Here is a 19,541-nt window from a genome sequence, read left to right as displayed (position 1 = left end):
TAATGTATAATGTATAATGTAACTATTTACAATACTAATGATCATCCACAGAGTTAATCTGTCTTTAGAATGTGGGAAAGAATCAAAGTACTGTGCAGAAACACACATCAACATGGAAAGCACCTGTCTGTGTCCATGACAAAGCTCGGTCTGGGTTGGGCCACTTAGCTTTGATAGTACTGGGCTACCAGCTGCAGGTGCACACAACAGTGACTAGGCTGAAAACAATGGTAAAAACAGTAAAATGTAGAGTATAAATAGCCTGCAGGCAAGAACAGTTGCAGGTACAATGAGTTTGGAAACCAAGCAGCTGCTAAGCAGTCCTGTCATATTGTATTATATTGTACAGCTTTTCACTACTGCACTTAGTTCATTTTGTAAAAAGTCCAGGTTACTCTCTGACTGGGAGCTCTCTGCATCCTCTATTTAATAAAAGCCTTTTCCATTTGTACTTGAGTCTGTTATAATGGCATTAAATAGTATTATGTGTGCAGCTAAATTACTAGAGGACCAGACAGAAGTCCACTGAGTCTGATTTTTCACATTATGACATGTCACATTTCATCTAAACGGCATTTCATTCTTTCCCCTTAAAATATATGGGGAATTTAATTTAAAAAAAGTGATTTCACAGCCTTTCCCAACACAGACAGCAGATGGAGACAGAGACCAGGTGACATGAATAAATGTACTGAGGAGGCTGCAAAAACCATCTACACGAGGCTGACATGACTTTTTAACAGGGCTGTACTGTTACATTGCGAGTATTATTGCAGTATTCATTGTAAATTATTCTGCAGCTGATGATGTCGACTTGTTGTCATAATGAGGCTACAAAGCAAGAATTAAAAGGGACAAGGGATCCTTGCAAAACTCAAAGAGGTCAATTTATTTCATTTGCAGCCACCAACAAACCTCTGGAAATGATACACCATTAGAGGTCTTGACACTAAAATGACTGTGGAACTTGCCTCTTGAGGACCAGAGCTCAACCCCTAGGTGCTGCTTGGCAGCTCTGTGCCACGCATTTTAAACAGGGGTGGGGTGGGGTGGTGGAGGGGAAAGGGAACAACAGAGCAAGGGAAAAGAAGTTTGTCAGAGTTCATTAAGTATCAAGGGTACATCGCTGGAACTGGCAGCGTAAGCTGCGCCGGGGCCCTAGTGCCATTAATCACGACTGACAAGAAACCAGGGGCCGGGGGAGGAGGTGGAGAGGAGGGTGGTTGGGGGCACTCTGCACTCTGGTAGTGATTACAGAATGGGGTCCAAGCAGCCTGGGCCAGGGGTGTTGAAGGTAAAACACACCACAGCCAATGATTTAAGGTTCAGGTGCCTTCACACACTCAGAGACTCAGAGACAGACAGAGAAGATACGTAGCTCGAGGCCTTGAAAACACGACGGTAATTGTAGCGAGAGTGGAATATTTTATTTATAGAGGAGTATAGTGTAGTGTGTAAGTGTGCAAGTGTGGTGCGGTGTTGAGACTGGATCTCTCCCTTTGTTCATTTCACCCTCTCTCCCTCATTCATATGAGCTGAGCCTCTGGCTTAATAGCATGCAGGGCGAAGAGAGTGGAAGTGCGGCAGTAACAGTGTCGCCCATATATCTCTGTCGGCCTGCCTTATTTTCCCTTTGCACCCCCAGAAATCCTGTGGTAGCTCGCCACACTGCTGCCACCATGGAAGAAGAAACAAATGGGAGAGAGAACGAGAGGGGAGAAAAGAAAGGAGAGCTCGTGACTCGTGAAGATGGAGGCCTCTGTTAAGTGCTGTGCTTGAAAGCCCGTCCGGCCTCATTAGCTGTCAGTTGTAACAATACAGAGCTGGCAGCGAGGACTGCTCCCAGTCTCAGTGCCATAAATCACAGGCTGACAGGGCCCTGACAGGGCTGGGAACCAACACACATGCAAGATTCGCTTGCTTTCTGTCTCTCTGCTGTTCCCTTTTCTTTCTCTCCTCTCCCTCTTTTTTCCACAGCTCGTTCTTTTTTTTTTTTTTTTTCCTTTATCTTCCTTTCCCTCTGCCGTTTTTCTCTTTTCCTTGTCAGTACCACTCCCTCCTCTTTCTCTGTTTCTCCCTTTTTATCTGTCTCTCTGCCTGTCTTTCACACATCCTCACAGCACACTGCAGCATGTCAGCAGACAGCCCAGGACACATGTGCTCGCACAAACACACATTTGCTTTTTTTGGCGTCCCGCACATGAGTGTGTTAGAAAGGCAGCGTTTGGACGACTCTGGGATTCTTTGGTGTCGACTGGATCTGTGTTGTATGTTTCTCCTTATTCTTGGTGTCTCTCACATTCCTCAGGCACACATGGCCACAGTAAGAAAATACTAGTCTTTCAAAATTCATTAGTGCCAATCTGGACGCCGTAATCAAATCTATTGTTAAATTAAAGAGTGGGTAATTGTCAGATGGTAACCCAAGCAAATCAAATAAAGTGGGTTGATACCACTTTGATGGCAACATATACAATATGTTACTAGATCTCGGAACATGCTCGTGGCACAATTTAGCATATTGATTAAGGAGTTAATGTTAGTGTTAGTGTTACAATGTTAGTGTAATGTTAGTGTTGCTGGATCTTTGAATGTTTCCTTTTGAGCTGGAGCATCACTGTCATCACGTCATGATGTCATGACATCAGAAGGGAACACAGTTTACTCATTAAGGAGCTACTGATACACAAGCATGCATGCATTGCAGCTTCAAATGTAAATGTATGAGAGTATTTGCATGTGGACGATGTAGTGTAGTATCCATATATCCATGAGGCCGAGCGGGAGCTGCTACTGACGTCTGCCGGCATCCATTACAGTGACGCGTGATGATATGTGTGACACGGCTGGAGAGGAAGGAAGTCAAAGAAAGCCGGGGCTGCGGCTCATTAATCATTGGTCGCTGACACATGAACACACGCATGTAAAGAATTCTGCACACATAGTTATGAGGCCTGGAGGGTGCTGGTGCTGAGCTTGCAGCTGGAATAAACCCAACTAAACTGTACTGTACTGTATACACATATTAAGTGAATACACACATTGTGTGTGTACATATACATACACAGAGAATGAGCTCACAGCTGGGCTACGTGCCTCCGATTCCTCCGGACTCGCCTTCCATGTTCCCACACTCCTCGTCCATTCCAGAGCTGCATACTTGTACCCGACCCCAACAGGACTCAGCTGGATCTAGCAGACTCCGGGTCAGCTCAGGTTGGAGTTTGCACTTAAAAACTCTACCTTGACAAGGCTTGAGTGCAGAAATGAGTTTTGAGTCATTTACATCAGTGTCTTCAGTAGCAATATTTACTTTCTCTTGTGTTTCAGCTGAGAGGATGAAACCTAGATAAGAGGTCATAAGCATTGTCTTATGAAACATATTAAATTAAAGTTTATTCAAGAGGCTAGAAAACTCATCTGAGCAGAAGGGGGCTGAAGATTCTGGGTTCTTTGCTATAAATGACCCTATTCTGTAAAAAGGTTATTTTTATTGTAAAAACATTGATCATAGCAGCTTCAAACTAAAGTCAAACTCCATCCTCCAGCTGGAGCCCAACACAAATGTCATAAGTCACAATTTTACTTTAAAGGCCTGGATGCCTCACACTCATCTCGTACCTCACCTCTGATATTCACCTCCTTTGCCAGTGTCATCTGTTACTGTTACTGTTTGGGATTTTAGGATGTCCTGCTCTTCACCGTGCTGCAGAGTCCCAGAGGAGGTCCCAGCACGAAGTTACACAACTGGCCTCTCTGTGCGGCACAACATTAATCTTCCCCTGGTTCCCTTTAACATCTTCTTTGTGGGTGTCTGCCTGCTTTTGCTTCATGGTGAAATTTATTAGAGGACATGTGTGTGTGTGTGTGTGTGTGTGTGGGTGGACAGGATAATTGGTGCTGTGAATGTGCTCGGGTCTGCTCAGGCCAAACGATGCAGTAGTGTACGTACAGTGTGGTGCCGCACTGAGCTGTGGGGGTGTGGGAAAGAGATCGCAGTGGACTTCAGAGGGAACTGAGGAAGAATGAGGAAATTGCATACAGATAGGCCTAATGGGTGTGCTGAGCGAGGAGGTTGTGGGGCCAACAGCTGCTAGTCATCCATCTGAACCAGCCTGGAGAGCTGGACTGGACTGCTCCACAGTGACGTGTTCACCTTCAGGGGATGAGTGCGCTGGGACTTTCCATCAGAACAGGGTCAATAAGTATTTGCAATAAATTAATGGAGTTTGTTTTAAAATCACTTGAAGGCCTAGTTTATTCAGAGGCAATAAAATGGACCTTCAGTTATGACTGGAGAGTCTGGGTTACCGCAGCAACAAATAGTAGGGGGGCACAGAAAGGAAAAAGAAAACAAAAACAGAACATATGGATTTTATAACTGTGTGCAGTTAATCCTTTTAATCCTTAACATGTTAGATGGAATGTATTTTCCCTTTTTTATATCATTGTGAAAACTACACACTACACAATTTCTGCACAGATCATTATTTGATATTGAAAAGTATTTTCATACTTTATTCAAGCATTTTCAGATCCAGTTAAATGAGTGAGAGAGAGAGAGTTTAGTGTCTGTTGTGTTTCTCAGAGATCATCTGTCAGACAAACAGTGTGGGAGGTCCTGTGATGTGTTTTTCCTTGAATTTTCTTGTCGAAGTTTCAGCTTCTGTAGGTGGTGCTCATATCTTTGTCTTCCGCTGTCCTTGTCAGTTAATTGTTCTCAGAAATTGATGTTATGATTTCTAAAACACAAATTTTACTGTGAAAAATGATTCAATAATCACCGGTGATTTTCACCCACAAGGTTTTACCCAAACTAACAGTTTGCAAACGAACTGCTTGTCACTTGTATACAGAGTGCATAGACACATGTAAACATGTCAAATGGTTTTGGTGGTTGTGTCAAGCTTACAGTGGTAATGGTAGTAATGCACACGAATCCTGTCATGATTTCTACATTTATAGAGTTATAATTCCTCAGTTTTTTGTCAAAACTGTCAGAAAGGTGATAATTCTACTATATGTTTATTACAGAGGTCATAGTGGGTGGTGGATTCAGACTGGAGTGCATTACATAGAAAGATATTTTAATTTTTTGGTCTGCTTATTTATAAAATACACTGCACAGTTAATTTCAAGGTAAACATGTGGTAAAAGGTATATCCCAAAGATGTAAAAGTAAACAGGACTTAGACCTGCTCCTCAACAGCTGGCCAGCTGATAACACACCTCTTCAAGCTTCAGCTGATACTAAAGGTAAATACATGATACTTCAGTATGGTTAGTTCAGCTATAATTCTGACAAAATACTGTCTGTATGTTAGGATCACTAAAAAACATGGTGAATAAAATAAATCAGTGTATCAAATATTATTTGATGTATTCATTTCTATTTCCATTCTTTATTTTACACTCTATAGTGTGTGGATGGATTTCAAACTGCACAGTAGAGCAGTAAATGCAGCACCATGTTGTAACTTTAGTGACTTTTCTTTCTTTAATCAAATTCTGTAGTTCTGAGCTAATACCCACACTTAATGCAAGTTTTTAGTTGAAGGCGATGCCATAAAAAACATAGCTGACTGATAACATTTATATTTAAAAAAATTACACTAATAAAGTAAGAGATCAAAAGGGGAAGGTGCCTGAGCACCACCTGGGCTCTATGTGTGCACGTGCCTGGTACAGATTAAGTTAAGTGGAGACACATATCAAGAGGTAAACAGACTTCTCCCAGAATCAACTCCTTGCTTTGCTGCTTTGGGATCTCATGCTAACCATAACCAAGTCCAACAACCAGCACCACTTGAAATTAACATATTATATGATGTTTGTTTAATCTATACAAGAAAATGACTAGGGTGGTGGTTTACACAAGCAGCGACTTTCTCTAATTCATCACCATCAGTGGAGACTCCAGGATAGAAGATACAGGTACTGTAGGTGGATTTTATTACCTAGTTTTTTTTTAAGTCATTATGCTAAGCTAAGCTAATCAGCTGCTGGCTGCCATGAGACATCAATCTAACACTCAGCAATGAAGTGGTTAAGTAACCTTTTACAAAATGTTGAATTAACTTTTTGTATTTCATATAATCCATTTGTGTAAACTTTTCCAACCTTGAAATATGGCCATATCATACTATATCGTCTCATCTACCACTCGGCAAAACAAAAATTAAAATAAAATAAAACGTCATACTGTTCCTTTAAGACATCACGCTCATTTATAAACATGTCCTGACACTGTGTTGTTTATTAAAGAGCACTGGCTTGCCAAGAGGGGTTGTTAGGTAATGTTATCTACGACACAGGCCAGATAAACATCAGTTACAGTTGAGCAATGAGAGCCATATTGCCTATTCTGTTCCAATCTCATCTGTGAGGATATTGGCAAGTGACAGATGAAAACCTAAGTACCTCTGGACAGCTGTTTGATTCATTCTAGATGTAACATCGATCCTGTTGTTGATGTTCAATCATGGAGCCATAAAGTTTAAAAAAGGGCCTAGCTCACCTCCTCTGGTTTGTGTAGCTGTTTTGTCAGAGCCTAGGGTGAAAGGCGATGAGGAGAATTTACTCAGTGCTCTCCTCTGTTCTGTGATCCCTCCTCAACTCCTTCTGCTCATGAGCACGAACACGCTCTTTTCTCCCTCTACACCGCCACACGCGCACTCGCACACGCACTGGCGTCCATAAACATGCACACAATCAGGCATGAACACACACACACACACACACACACACCCTCTAACCTCACTATGGTCTCACACAGCAGGCCTGCCATAAATCAATGGGCAGGATCGTGTCTGCCAGTTAGACTAAACAAGAGCATTTGTGAGGATTTGCTCTCGCCCATTAATCATCTTGACAGCTTGAAAAACACATTTCCCCTTTAATGACTGTATTTGGATAATCAGCTCTGTTTTGCCTTCCCACCCTCCCACCCCTTCCCACCCTGGTTCTCCCTCCTATCCCTTCCCCATTTTTGCCCCAAGCGCCATCGTAGTCATGCGGGAAAGTCACTCTTAAGGGACTATAGAAGGGAGGGGTCTCTCAACATCTAAAAGGGTTCTCCAAAAAAGTAAAAATAATCACACTGCCTGTGGAAAAGATTTTTTTTTTCACTCATTAAACCGCAAGGCCTCTGCTAATACAAACTTGTATATGTAAGCGCACACTGTCACTGACAAGGCCATGCTAAATTCAAACACAGAAAACCCATGGAGGACGTAGAACCTCGAACATGATCCAGAAACGTCTTCACATGTTGAGGTTTAAAAACACACACTGACTTTGCGATGAGAACATGTGATGTAAAATGTATCATGTGAGAATAATGGTGGATTTGACCATGAGCTCCTACACGCTGTAATCGGTTGAGCCATACAGTGTTTAAGCAACACCACAAGGTTATTAAAAAAGTACAATTAAAATTAAATGAGCTGAATCCCTCTTAGGATCGAAAGAGTGAAAATCATACTGCACTTTCAACATAATTACAAATTACAAATCACAACTTGATTTTCATTTGTGCGACAGGAGAGCTTTTTGTGTTCACTGTGAAGGAAACCGAACACAGCAGTGTCCTGGTGCTCTGGAGCTGTGCAGCACCTTAGGGAGACGTGGGAAGAGGAGCTAAAAGAAGCTGCATAAAGTCAGCCCAGCTTTACCTGTGACTTTCATCAATACCTTAGATACACACATTATGGATACAGAGCAGCATTAGTATGTAATTCAAGTTGTGTTTCTAGTCACCTGAAGAACTCTCCTGTTGGCTTTTTATACGCTCTACAAACACCTGAGGCAAACATCTGGCTCTTTAGCTGCTAAATGCTCACAAATGTTCACAAAAGAGTTTCTCATTTTGTCTCTTTGTCTGGTGTTTGGTGCTTGGTGAGTAGAAAATGATGCTATTACATGAATGATAGATACTTAAATGTTCCTTCATGCTGAAATAAACTGCAGGCTAGAGTTATACAGTAATTCTCTGTGGGTTTATGTGTACAAGCCCCCACCTCCACATAACAATAGTTACGTGATCCACAGTTAATTTTAAAGTATTGATTACAGCCCCTTTGAAATAACATATCATCCGAACAGTGTTTACCTCCAATAGGATTAATGTTTTATCGCTTGGTATAGTATATTTAGTGTACAGCAGGTAAGCTTCGTCATAGGATCCTGCACAAGCTTTAAGGTTAAAGTTAAAAGTCCTACTGCATTAGTTTGGTCCTCTCTTGTGATACTTTCAATTTTTGCTAAAATACATCCCTTTAATTGAACACATTTTAAAGTAGACATGTCATGCAAAATGTAGGGTTTATACTTTATTCTGGGGCTCCATTAATACACACTTATCTGTTTTTCAAGTTAGAGAGGGGCAAATACATGCTATAACGTCTCTTTTTGCAATACCTCTGGCCTTAAGATTAAAAAAGCTCCTGTGTCTTTAACCCCCCCCCCAATTCTGTTTGATTGGTCAGCTTGTGGAAGGCTCCCTGTCAGCTGAGTGATGCCCAAAACAGTATCCCGTCAAACAAAAATACTGGTTTAAATTCAATTTACCAACTAATTTGTTAAAATTTGAAATGATGATTTGTGTTATGTCTTGAAAACCTTGTTTTTGTATTGGGCTTCTCTCCTTCAGGAATCTGGGGTTACATACATGACACAATGTTTAATTCGACTGACTCTGACTGGCTCTGACTTTGACATGCTGTAAACAAAACACATATTTTGATGGTGGTGTTGTTGTGTCATGTTATGTTTCCTGTACACTCACCAAAACCAAATGGACTATTTCCCCAAGAGAGAATGCATGTGTCTCTATCTTATTTGGGTGTCGGAGCCCAAAACTCAAGGCCAGTTACAGACTTCCACCACACTTGATGGCAGATGGTTTATCATTTAGAACTCTTGAGACCAAAGTGAATTGGCCAGACTGCACCCTGGGAGTTTCACTAGCAGGCAGCATGTAAACACACATTCACCTCAAGCTTTGGGCCTCTGACTATGTGTAATGTGGGAACCCAACCTCTGAGAGGTATATACATGAACAATGTACATTAATGTACCATTACGATGGCATTCCAAACTAATATTTTAGAATTATTTCTGCCCCTTTGCAGTAATTAAAGACTCTCCTTCCTTTATTTGATCAGGGGTATTGCACATGTGCATTGTGATAATTATTTATAAATTGTAGAATAATTACTATTTTAGTTTTTAATAGTGTAATAGTGCTGTCAAATTGCTGTTTTAGGTTTCTAAAACAGCATGATTAAATAAAGCACATCACAAAATGTGATGTTAAAACAATCAGCCCAAGTGCAAATCATCACTGCTGTTGTATAAATCCAGTATACCCAGTTATTCATAGCTTAAATGAACGGTTACACAGGCTAAGTAACGCAACTGAAATGCTTTGAGTGAATGTGCAATGTATAGAGATGTGTCATGTATACAGCTAGTGTGTTTATAGGCTGTGTTGACATGTGGAATAATGTATGTGTTTGAGCAGTTGTGAGACGGCTATGTCTGAATACAGACACACACACACACACACACACACTGATCACTGTCTAGTCCTGGCAGCTGAAGTCACACACAGCTGTCAGTCAGCTACCAAACATCTCATATGTGTTAAGTGACTGAAGAAAGATAGTGTGACATCTATGATGTTTGGAATACTTGGCTAAAGGATGTAGACTTACATTACATCTGTGACACACGCAATGTGGCTGCATGATTCTCGAAGAAAATGAAGCAGCTAATAGCAGGTAGGTTTAGACGGTGTATCCTATCGTGTCGTGCCGCGAATAACGTAAAAGTAATCACCATAATCGTAGCCTTTAAGTCTGGATGCTCACCCAGGGGATACATAATGGGCATTAGGCCCATGTTGCTAACAGTGAGTACACTGTGACCACAGGCTGTCCCAAAGTGGAAGAAAAAACTTAATTGTCAATCAGAACATGAATAACAACCCTCAGCACTACCTCTCATTCTCCGCCAAGACACGCTTGTTTCCGAACGCTCATGACGTCTTTGCCACAATCTCCCAGTGCGCCTGCTAATGGAATCCAGCTGGACACGCTGTCCAAGCGCTATTAGCAGTACATCAGATCCTGTATTGAAACATTCACTTCTCCACCAGTGGCTGGAACCTTGTGTCTATTAACAAAGATCACTCACACCACTGGAACTTTGGAGACCACGTCCGGGCTGCTTTCTGTGCTGAGGCCAAGTGAGATTTGCCAAGGATGAAAACTTCATCAAATGCACCATTAGTCTAGATGAATCAACAGCTGAGCTGACAGCCCCTCTTTATTACTAATCCAGAAATGAATGAAGAGCCTAGGAAAAAGAACCCATTTGGCTTTGGGTATAGTGTCAGTTAAAATGCGATTTCATTTTCATGAAAGGCATTACTGACTCACAGCAAAGAATACGTAAATACTAAATATCTACAGAATCTTTAGGTGTCAGTACTGTACTACTGTCAAAAAGGAGGATCAGGACCAGGCATGGCAAAATGTTCAAAAGTCTGGTTTAAAGGCTTTAAAACAAATCACAATACAGTACCGTTAGTGTAGGATTCAGCAACATGATATAGCCATTTTATATGCTCTGTTAGCCTGACGGTGCTGCGTCATTTGCTGACCTTAAAATGGTAACATTTTAGTGACATGCTAACTCAACTTCACAAACATCTAGTTAAATAATAGTTTATTTAACATATACATTATTCACATAAGAGTTTTAAAAAATTAGGTGTGAACGTTGATACATAATGACAACTGTCACAGCAATGTATCAATGCATTCAAAATGAAGTTAAAGTGAAGTTAGCTTAAACATGAAGACAGAAAACTGGCAGACAGGGCTAACATTTGGTTCTGCTGTTTGACTGCTAGCTAGCTGTTCGCTGGCTAGATGTTCACGCTGAATCCAGCCTTCATGATTTAGCTATGTTAGCCACCTTCTGACGGAAAGTTCATATACACTGCTCCAAGAAATTAAAGGAACACTTTCAAATCAAAGTAAAGCACCTAGTCAGTTAAACTTCTGGCATATTGGTGTTGTAGGGTAAGTGGCACAGGGGGTTGTGTCCCTGCAGTTTCAGCTGCTTTGGCGTTAATGGAATTGTGCTTTGTACAGATGAAGGCAAGTTCACTCCGAGCTCATGTGATAAATGTGAATGTTATGCTGCCTGTAATATTGTTCAACATGATCAGTTTGGTGGTGGGGTAGTTATGGTCTGGGAAGACGTATCCATGGAAAGAGGCACAGACCTCTACAGGCTAGACAACAGGACCATTAGGTATCGGGATTAAATCCTTGAAACCGTTGTCAGACCCTGCGCTGGTGCAGCCGGTCCTGGGTTTCCTCTAGTGCACAACAATGCCCAGCCTCATGTGATGAGAGTATGCTGGCAGTTCCTGGAGGATTAAGGAACTGACACCATTGACAGGCACCCATGCTCGCCTGACCTAAATTCAATAGAACACCTTTGGGACATTATGTTTCTGTCCATTTGATGTTGCTAGGTCGCACCTCAGACTGTCTGGGATCTTAATGTGGCCCTAGTCCAGATCTGTGAGGAGATACTCCAGGACTCCATCTTATTAGGAGCATGCTCTGACATGTGGGGGCCATTCAAAGGGTTTATTTGAGTAGAAGTTCAGATATCCAGCATGATTTTTTCCCCATTGATATCTGATAAATCTGTGTATCATTCATTTTTCAATTCAAAACGAAAAATCAAAACACAATTCCACAACAACATTCGTTTCCAAAACCAAAATTAGAAAACAAGTAACGGTTAATTTTCCAATGTCTGATTTTATGCTCAAATCAAAAATGAAAAACTGTAACTGTGTTAAAAATGTGCTGGTGTTGCATGAATGAATGAAGACTGTTCAGTTTAACCAGTAACATGCTGTTTTTGTTGCCAAAAAAGTACAGCCTATATCTTTTTACTGAAAAGACTTTTCTGTCTCAGTTAATGCCTTTGAACAGCCTGAGTCCTGGCTTAATGACACACAAGTTTAAATACATACAATACAAATCTGTCAATTTTCATAGCTACCTCTTAGCAAGAAAGCTTAGGCTATTTCCCAAAATGGCATTTTCTTTATTCCTTCAAGGCTATGATAGTAACAGCACTCTTTCCGAATAAACAGTTGGTTGGGAAGGTCAAAGGTGCTTGCTATTATGGTAGCCAGTGATGGACGTAACTAAATAATTTTTTTAGTTTATTGAAGTAGGCTACTGTAGCCTAAGTATTTTCTGCTCCTTCATACTTTGAATTCAATCCATTTATTTTTAACTATAAATTCAATACATTTATTTTTGACAACCATCAAAGTAGTGTTGAACATTTGTACTAGCTGCAACATCAAATTGACAAGCATGTGAATGAATCAGTGATTACATTTATTTGTCAAATGTGATATTGTGCATACTTGAACTTTATATAAAGTCATACATTTTTACTTAAGTAACATTTTTAATGCAGGACCTTTTTTGCAATGTGAGTATTTCTCCACTATGATATTGCTACTTTTACTTAAGTAATGTACTTATCCCACCACTGTACTGTTATGATGCATTCAAGTACTAGTAGGAGAATCTGAAAACCTGGGACATCAGTGAATTGAATCTTTGCAAATGTTTTCATCTTTATCTAAATCTGAATGCATGCTCCATTTATACTTTAGGTCATGAATGATTTCATCCTACTGGCCCACAAGCATTTAACCTCATCCCTGACAGAAAGCAGTAAGTAACAAAAAACAAATGAAACAAGTTTATACCCTACTGAAAAGGAAGTTACATTCTTATGATCGTCTTATTTCTCTGATCAAACAAACATTTCAGTACTCAGAACTGTGGGAGGACATGTCTCCAGCCAGTGCACAACCTAACAACCTGGAAGTCTTTAATGTGCCTGTTATTGTTTTCATAGTGAGTATTACAGCATGCCTGACTGCAGACGTGAATGAAGGGGAGTTGAAACAGGCATGTAAAAGAATCAGTCACAGGGTTTATTTGGAGAAATAAAGCAGAGATTGTGTGACAGGCCCTGATGAGGGATGTGTTCACGCCATCTGGGTTACTTTAACACTGTGGTCACTGTGCCGAAGGCTCTGTATTGTGTCCTGATGTTAAACACAGAGGTGGTAGTCATGGAGTTGAGGTTAATGTTTTGTTCTGGAGACACACCGAAAGAGAGAGAGAGAGAAAGAGAAGATAGAGAGAGAGACAGAGTACCCTTCTCTCTGGCTCTCGCTCTTTTTCTGTCCTAGCTGTCAGCAGCGATGGTGAGCCAGGGTAGAGCTGGCGTCTAATTGAAGAGCAGCTCCACACCCTGTCGTCATTAATCACCAGGCCTGTCAGCCGCTGCTCAGGACCTCACAGTGGCACTCTGCACCATCTTTGCTCTGACGCACAGAAGGGAAAATATTAGTCTCCTCCATCACCATCACCATCTCTACTGATACTACTACTAGTATTTTGATTACTGCTGTCATTTCCCGTACTACTGCCACTGTTACTACGACAACCACCATTAATGTGACTGACTTCTACGTTCAACTACTATTTTATTAGCCTACTTATATGACCTCTGCTTCGTTTTGTGTTTATAGTAGTTCAGCGTTTTGGGAATTATGCTTGATCATCTTTATTTATTTATTTTTATTTATTTGACAAATTGTTCCTTCTATTTCTGTTTATGCACGAGTTAAACAAGTAATATGTAACTTAGGTGTTCCACTTAACCTAAGCTTTGTAGTGCCATATTCAATGGCAACAACAACTAACTATAATAATGCTAAATTAATTTTGTGAAGTTTAGTTACATTTTTGCACTGAAGATTCACCAGTCAAGTCATAGTAGATTAAAAATACCTAGAAATGGTCATGTTATGTCATTCTCTACTGACAAAATGACAATTTCAGTGTTTTCAGAAATTTCTCCTTGAGCTTATAGATGATTAGAAATGTCCTAATATGACTAAATCTACATTTTTTACTTCAGTTTTGTTCTAACATAAGTTTTTTGTCAAGCTTACATTTATGTCCCAGAAGACCCACAGAATTTAGCCTTATATCACCCACCGTGGACAAAAGATTAGGGATCAGCTCACATTCTTACACACACACACACACTGCTTCACACAGGCGACATAAATGGAGTGTGTGGGTGTTGACTCAGCTGCGAGAGTGTGGGGGGTGGTAAGATAGATGGAGGAGATTGATGAGCGTGGGGATAGGAAGAATAGTGAGGCATTTGATGAACGAGTGTAAACTGGCAACAGTGGAATTAATTCCACCCCCCTGACAAGATTGAAAGTTCTCCCCTCTGCATGACCTCCAGTGTGAATCATCTTCAAATTGAAGCCAGTGTACGCGATGCTCTATCTACCGTTTGTCAAACAGCATCCCATACAACATCCACATTCTTGCATATCAAAAGAAAGATAACACTACAAATGTGTTCCATACCTGCCCTTTTCACAATAACCTGTACTTCACCAACACAACTTTAGGGGGCAACACAATCCAGAGTATTTTTAATAGCATAACTCTGCAAGTTTAAAAGAAATATGTTGCATTAAATACACATGTGCAATACAGTATTAAATCCAATGTATCCTTGACCCATTTCATGCAGACTACTTTAAAAAGGCAATAAAAAAAAGCATCATCAAGAATGCAAGTCTGTCCTCTTCCAAAGAAGTGCACACAAGGCTCTAGTTTTATAGAAGAAAAATAAGTGCACTGTCCGAAGAGCTACCCAGAGCAGTGATCAGGACACCGTGACCTTGCTGGTGTGGCAGGGGCTGGATATGGTTTGGGAGGGTCATCCATTTTGTTAATGGTCCTGTCAAGTGACACCTGTGCTCGCCTTTCCCCTGTCTGGAGTGCTAATGAACCGAGAGAGTAGAGGAGTCTGGGAGTCGGGGTCAATAGCTTCGGAGACTACAGCCTCTTCGCTCTGCACCACCTACACCCTGTCAGCCAAATAGAGTGGAGACACAGATGCATTATCAGGGCCCAAACACTCTAATGGCACTGGTGCTGCTTTACGATAGACCAACTCCTTCCCTTCAAATTAGTATCTAACAGCTCTGAGTCGAGAGCGCTGACATCAGAAAACCACAGCACAGGAGCGAGCAGCAGGAAAATGGCTCTTCACATCAGGACGGAGGCCTCCATGTTTGTGGTTCCTGTAAGACAGCCTGCTCTCCTCAGGGGAGGTGTCAGGACTTTGATGAATATTTCTCTATTAACCACCTCCCATTGTCAGCCCTGGCCTTTGTGTTGCAGGCCAATCCATCAGACTGTGAGGAGATCCTGGGTCGACACCTCCCTCAGGTCATTATTGAAGTCGTGGTGACCCAGCGACCACTCCACACAGCCATCCGCTCTGCTGAGGAGGCTGTTTTCAGGCCCCTTAAACAAGAATCAGCAATTAAAAGCTGCACTCGCAACAACAAAAGCAATGTGGGTGATGGAGAGTGGAGGAGGAATGAAAGTCCTCAGAGACTAGCTAACAGGGCTAATGTGACCCAGCCCGTCCGCCTTGGGACAGGCCTGTCAACTGATATGAGCCATGAAATATTACACATAGCCACATTTAGAGCGGCTGTAACCACCGTAATGATAGATAGGTCTAGATAAGTGCAGTGCAGCAGTCTGGCAAGATTTACTCCATCCTTTGTGACAAAGAGTGGTGCTATATATAGTAATCAAGGAGGAAAAAATCAAGTTCAAATCAAGTATCATTTATTTAACAAAATAAGATGTTTTCCTGTTGGTTGGATAGCACAGCCATCATTAATTGTTTTTATTTATGTCATCTTATCTTATCTTTGTACCATTTGCATCGGTGACCCCAACCTGCTGACCCCAAGTAAGCTTGAAAAAATATTACATCTTTGCATATTTACAAATAAAAATAATGGCATTGTTCAAGATAATTCTCATGGACATGCAATTCTCCAGAGTTTGAATATGCAGTAGAAGATGGAAAAAAAAAAAAACAACAGCAGAGAGGAGATAAAAAGAGGTCTCCAGAATAAAGCTTCATAGTCCATCTTCATCATGGTGCAATATTTTTATTTTTAGAATGTATGATAGGCAAAATGTACTATACTTAAATCGTTCTTTTTTAGTTAGAATACTTCAGAACAATTTATTTGGACAGCAAACCCCCACCCCCACCCCCCACCCCCCAGAGTTGAATACCAAGCGCTTGAGTGAAAAATAAATACAGACTTTCATTTCTGGGAGACAGATAGAGAGAAAAACTAAACAAAACCCAAATCAAGACTGTCTGACAATTTCATCATTTTCAAAGTCTGTTCATTCTGTGCTGCAGACCATCGTCACAGGGTCTTTTGCCTTTGGAGTCACAATCCTGAGGCTAACAGGTGGTATTCCTGGCAGACACAACAGTAGGCACGATGCCCTGTACTTGTGATGACCCCATTCTCAAGAATTCATCTTGAGGGCTGCTCTGGAGTCCAAGCTGGTGCCTGCAGTCTGTGGGCGTCAACACTATTTCAAATATCACTGGTATCCAAGGGCTGAGGCTGAGCCCAGTCTCTGACTGTAGAGGGCATAGGGGGAGTAATAGGCTGATGAAGAGGGGATAGATGGCATAGGAAGTCCTGGGGCTCCGGGCAGGTGAGATTTGCTGTAGGGATGGTAGCGGGCCAGGCCCAAACCTGGAGAGCCTCGGAGGGAGAAGGAGCTGGGCAGAGTACCTGGGCTGCTGGGCGGGGGCAGATGGAGGTGGCAGGAGGCTGTCGATGAGACTGATGAAGGGTAGGCTGACAACAGCTTACTGTCCACCATTCCTGGCAGGGCTGTGTGGGTACGTAAGTGGGCTAGTAGCTCCTCAGATGTGGCAAAACGCTTGTCACAGGGACCTCCGACAGACACCCAGTTACAGGCATGAGGCAGGGGTTCATTGGGGAGCATGAAGCCATAAGTGTAGAGGGGGTGGGAGAGGGTCGGAGTGGTGCTGGAAGACAAGGAGCTGGAGTGCAGGGAATGAAGGTGGTGTGAAGGGTAAACCAGGGGGAAACCAGACTTGAGGCTTGAAGGGTCATGGACACAGGTGGAGCAGTTACTGCCTCCTAGGTGGGGGGCACTGGGGTAGGTCAAACAGTAAGGGTCCCGACATAAGCCCTGCATTAGGGATGGGGGTGAAGCTCCAGTGAGTGGGCTGGAGCTAGTGTGCTTCCCTGGAATACCTAAGCCCAAACTAGACTTAGTAGGATCCAAACCGGGAACAAACTGGGAGGGGTAGCCTGCGTAGGCCCCCACAACAGAGCCGTGGTAGCCCATGGTAGCAGGAGGCAAGGGGAAGACAGAATGTCCTGGTTTAAAAGGGGAGACGGGGGCAATGTGCCCGGAGCCCAGGCCAGGCTGTGAAGAGGCCTGTGGGTCGGCTTTACTCTCCGGCCGCGGGCTGCTGGCAGAGCTGGCATTGCTAGAGTTGGCGCTGGCGCGTATGTGACTGGAGTTTGCTAACTGAGCTCCATCCATTCCTGATTTTGTTGCATCTGAGTCTTTTTTGCCAGCACTGCTGTTGTTAATGTCCGAGCTGGCCTGCTCTGAGCTCTCAGCTTTGTTGTCCATGTGCGGGGCCTGGGAGTGTGGCTGGGGCTGCGTGGAGGGGGAATGGCTTTGTCTGTGGGGCTGGCTCTGAGTGTGCAGGGTAGGAGAGCTGGAGGTGGGTGACTGGGAATGAGGAGGAAAGGATGGACATGAAGCACTGCCACCACTGGTGCTTACATTTGGCACCCTGAATGCTGCTTTATCAGAAGGCCCCTTTGTCCCTAGAACATCTTTCCGAGAGTCGCTTGATGACTTGGAGTAAGGCTTGAAGCTGGATTTGTCCTCCAGGGACTGGTGCTGCTCTCCAGACTTGGATGACCGACTGGAGGACTCCTTGTCTCCCAGGCTGCCGGAGGACAGAGAGGCCAACTTGGAAGAGGATGGGGGGTCTGGTTTGCCAATTTGAGAGCAGGTCTGGGCCAGCAGAGCCAAAGGACTCTTCTTGGCATCCAGCTATAGAAGACAAAAAATAAATAATTAATTCAATAAGAAGGTGAACAAACTACAGTTAATTTAATGTTGGCATCATAGGACAAACTGTCCCTGTTACAATTATAATTATCACCAGCAATAATTAAAATAATTCGCTGACAATTATCTAAATATTTAGCAAAACAAACAGGAAAGTCAACAATAGTCCTACTTTGTGTATTTATATCTAACATGAATATAGTGAGTCGCAGGTAAAAATTAACTTAAGTTTAAAAAAGAATGAAAAAAATAATAACCTTATGGAGGGAAAATGGATTACTTTAATAAAATCTATGAACATAACAGGCTAATAATACTTGGATCAATTGTCGTAAGTTTTCCTTTTTTTTAAACGGTGCGTAAAATGGCGCACGACATTTTATTATACCAACCCTCATAGAAACCTACACTTTGTGGTTTATATTACCTGAATAACGTAGGAAAACAAAACCAAATAATATGAGAGATCAATGGGCAGAGTTTGGATGAAATGTCCTTTTTGTTTATTCACTTACTTCAATGCTGACTGGCGCCGATGTTAGGGGCTGGAGATACTCCGGGTGCAGCAAGTGGCCGCTGTGCGCCGTCAACATCTTTACGATCCGGATGGGAAGCCTTTTAGCCTGGCGCGAGGGATCCGAGGGCGAGGGACTAGACGAGGGTGTGAAAACGGATTGTCTCTCCGCTCCCGTCCGGTATGAATCACCGCTAGCGTCGGCGGCGCTGCGCTCCTGGGACTGGCTGCGTAAAAGCGGTTCAGGTCCACCAGGGCGATCTCTCATCTGGATCGGGGCGCTAGGAGGGACGACGGCGTGTGACGAGTGGACGAAGGGCTGAAATTCATTTACCAGCACGTTTCATAGTGACACATTCAGCAGAAGAGAGTGCGGTAATCCAAAAGGAGCACTGGCGAAGTGCGCGTCCTCCGTGTCGGACCCAAGCTGTCTCTAAAGAGGAACAAATGTCATCCTTTACCGGGCTCTTCGCTAATTATTCCTAAGTATTCCTTTATCCAGTGTTGACAAAAGAAAAATGGAGTCAAAAACAAAACACCATAAGTAGTCGCTGCTCATCAAAATACGGGACAAGTGAAGGAATATCCCCGCAGAGGATTGTGTGTGTGTGTGTGTCACAGACCCTCCGATGTGCACACCTCTCTCCCTCTGCAGCAGCCTCACAGTACCTCACTTCTTCTTCCACATTCTAACGACGTGAGAGGAGGGATTTTTTTTTTAAGCAATGAGCCACCGTCCAATCACAAGTGTCGGCATTCGTAAGCATGGGCGGGATAGTGTGAAGGGGCGCGGTCTGTCTCTTGACCTCACCCTCATCTCCAGGCTGTTTAGGCATGGCTGAAAATCTGTGTCAATGACCTGCATGAGCCACATGCAAAGCAGACATTAGAATAAATGCTCTGTATAGTTTTCTAAG

The 19,541-nt window shown here is 42.6% G+C and overlaps 1 protein-coding gene across 1 annotated transcript; it reads right to left on the bottom strand.

Moving 5' to 3' along the window:
- Positions 1-15,775: 15,775 nt before the first annotated feature.
- On the bottom strand, positions 15,776-19,298 carry znf703 (zinc finger protein 703). Its single transcript, XM_026344307.1, has 2 exons — positions 18,626-19,298; positions 15,776-18,092 (listed from the first exon to the last, which is right to left on the bottom strand). Exons 1-2 carry the CDS (start codon positions 18,890-18,892, stop codon positions 16,584-16,586), a joined length of 1,776 nt encoding a protein of 591 aa, XP_026200092.1. The 5' UTR covers positions 18,893-19,298; the 3' UTR covers positions 15,776-16,583.
- Positions 19,299-19,541: the final 243 nt, after the last annotated feature.

The sequence above is a fragment of the Anabas testudineus genome, chromosome 9 (genome assembly GCF_900324465.2).
Source record: "Anabas testudineus chromosome 9, fAnaTes1.2, whole genome shotgun sequence".
NCBI lineage: Eukaryota > Metazoa > Chordata > Actinopteri > Anabantiformes > Anabantidae > Anabas > Anabas testudineus.
Note: the sequence above shows the minus strand (reverse complement) of the source record. Positions and strands in the feature narration are given on the sequence as shown.

What these genes read in the sequence shown, in the direction of transcription:
- znf703 (XM_026344307.1), bottom strand. Translation starts at nt 18,892, where the DNA reads ATGAGAGATCGCCCTGGTGGACCTGAACCGCTTTTACGCAGCCAGTCC. An exon ending in CGGCGCCAGTCAGCATTGAA is followed by an intron (nt 18,093 to 18,625) that starts GTAAGTGAATAA and finishes TGTCTTCTATAG; the next exon opens with CTGGATGCCAAGAAGAGTCC.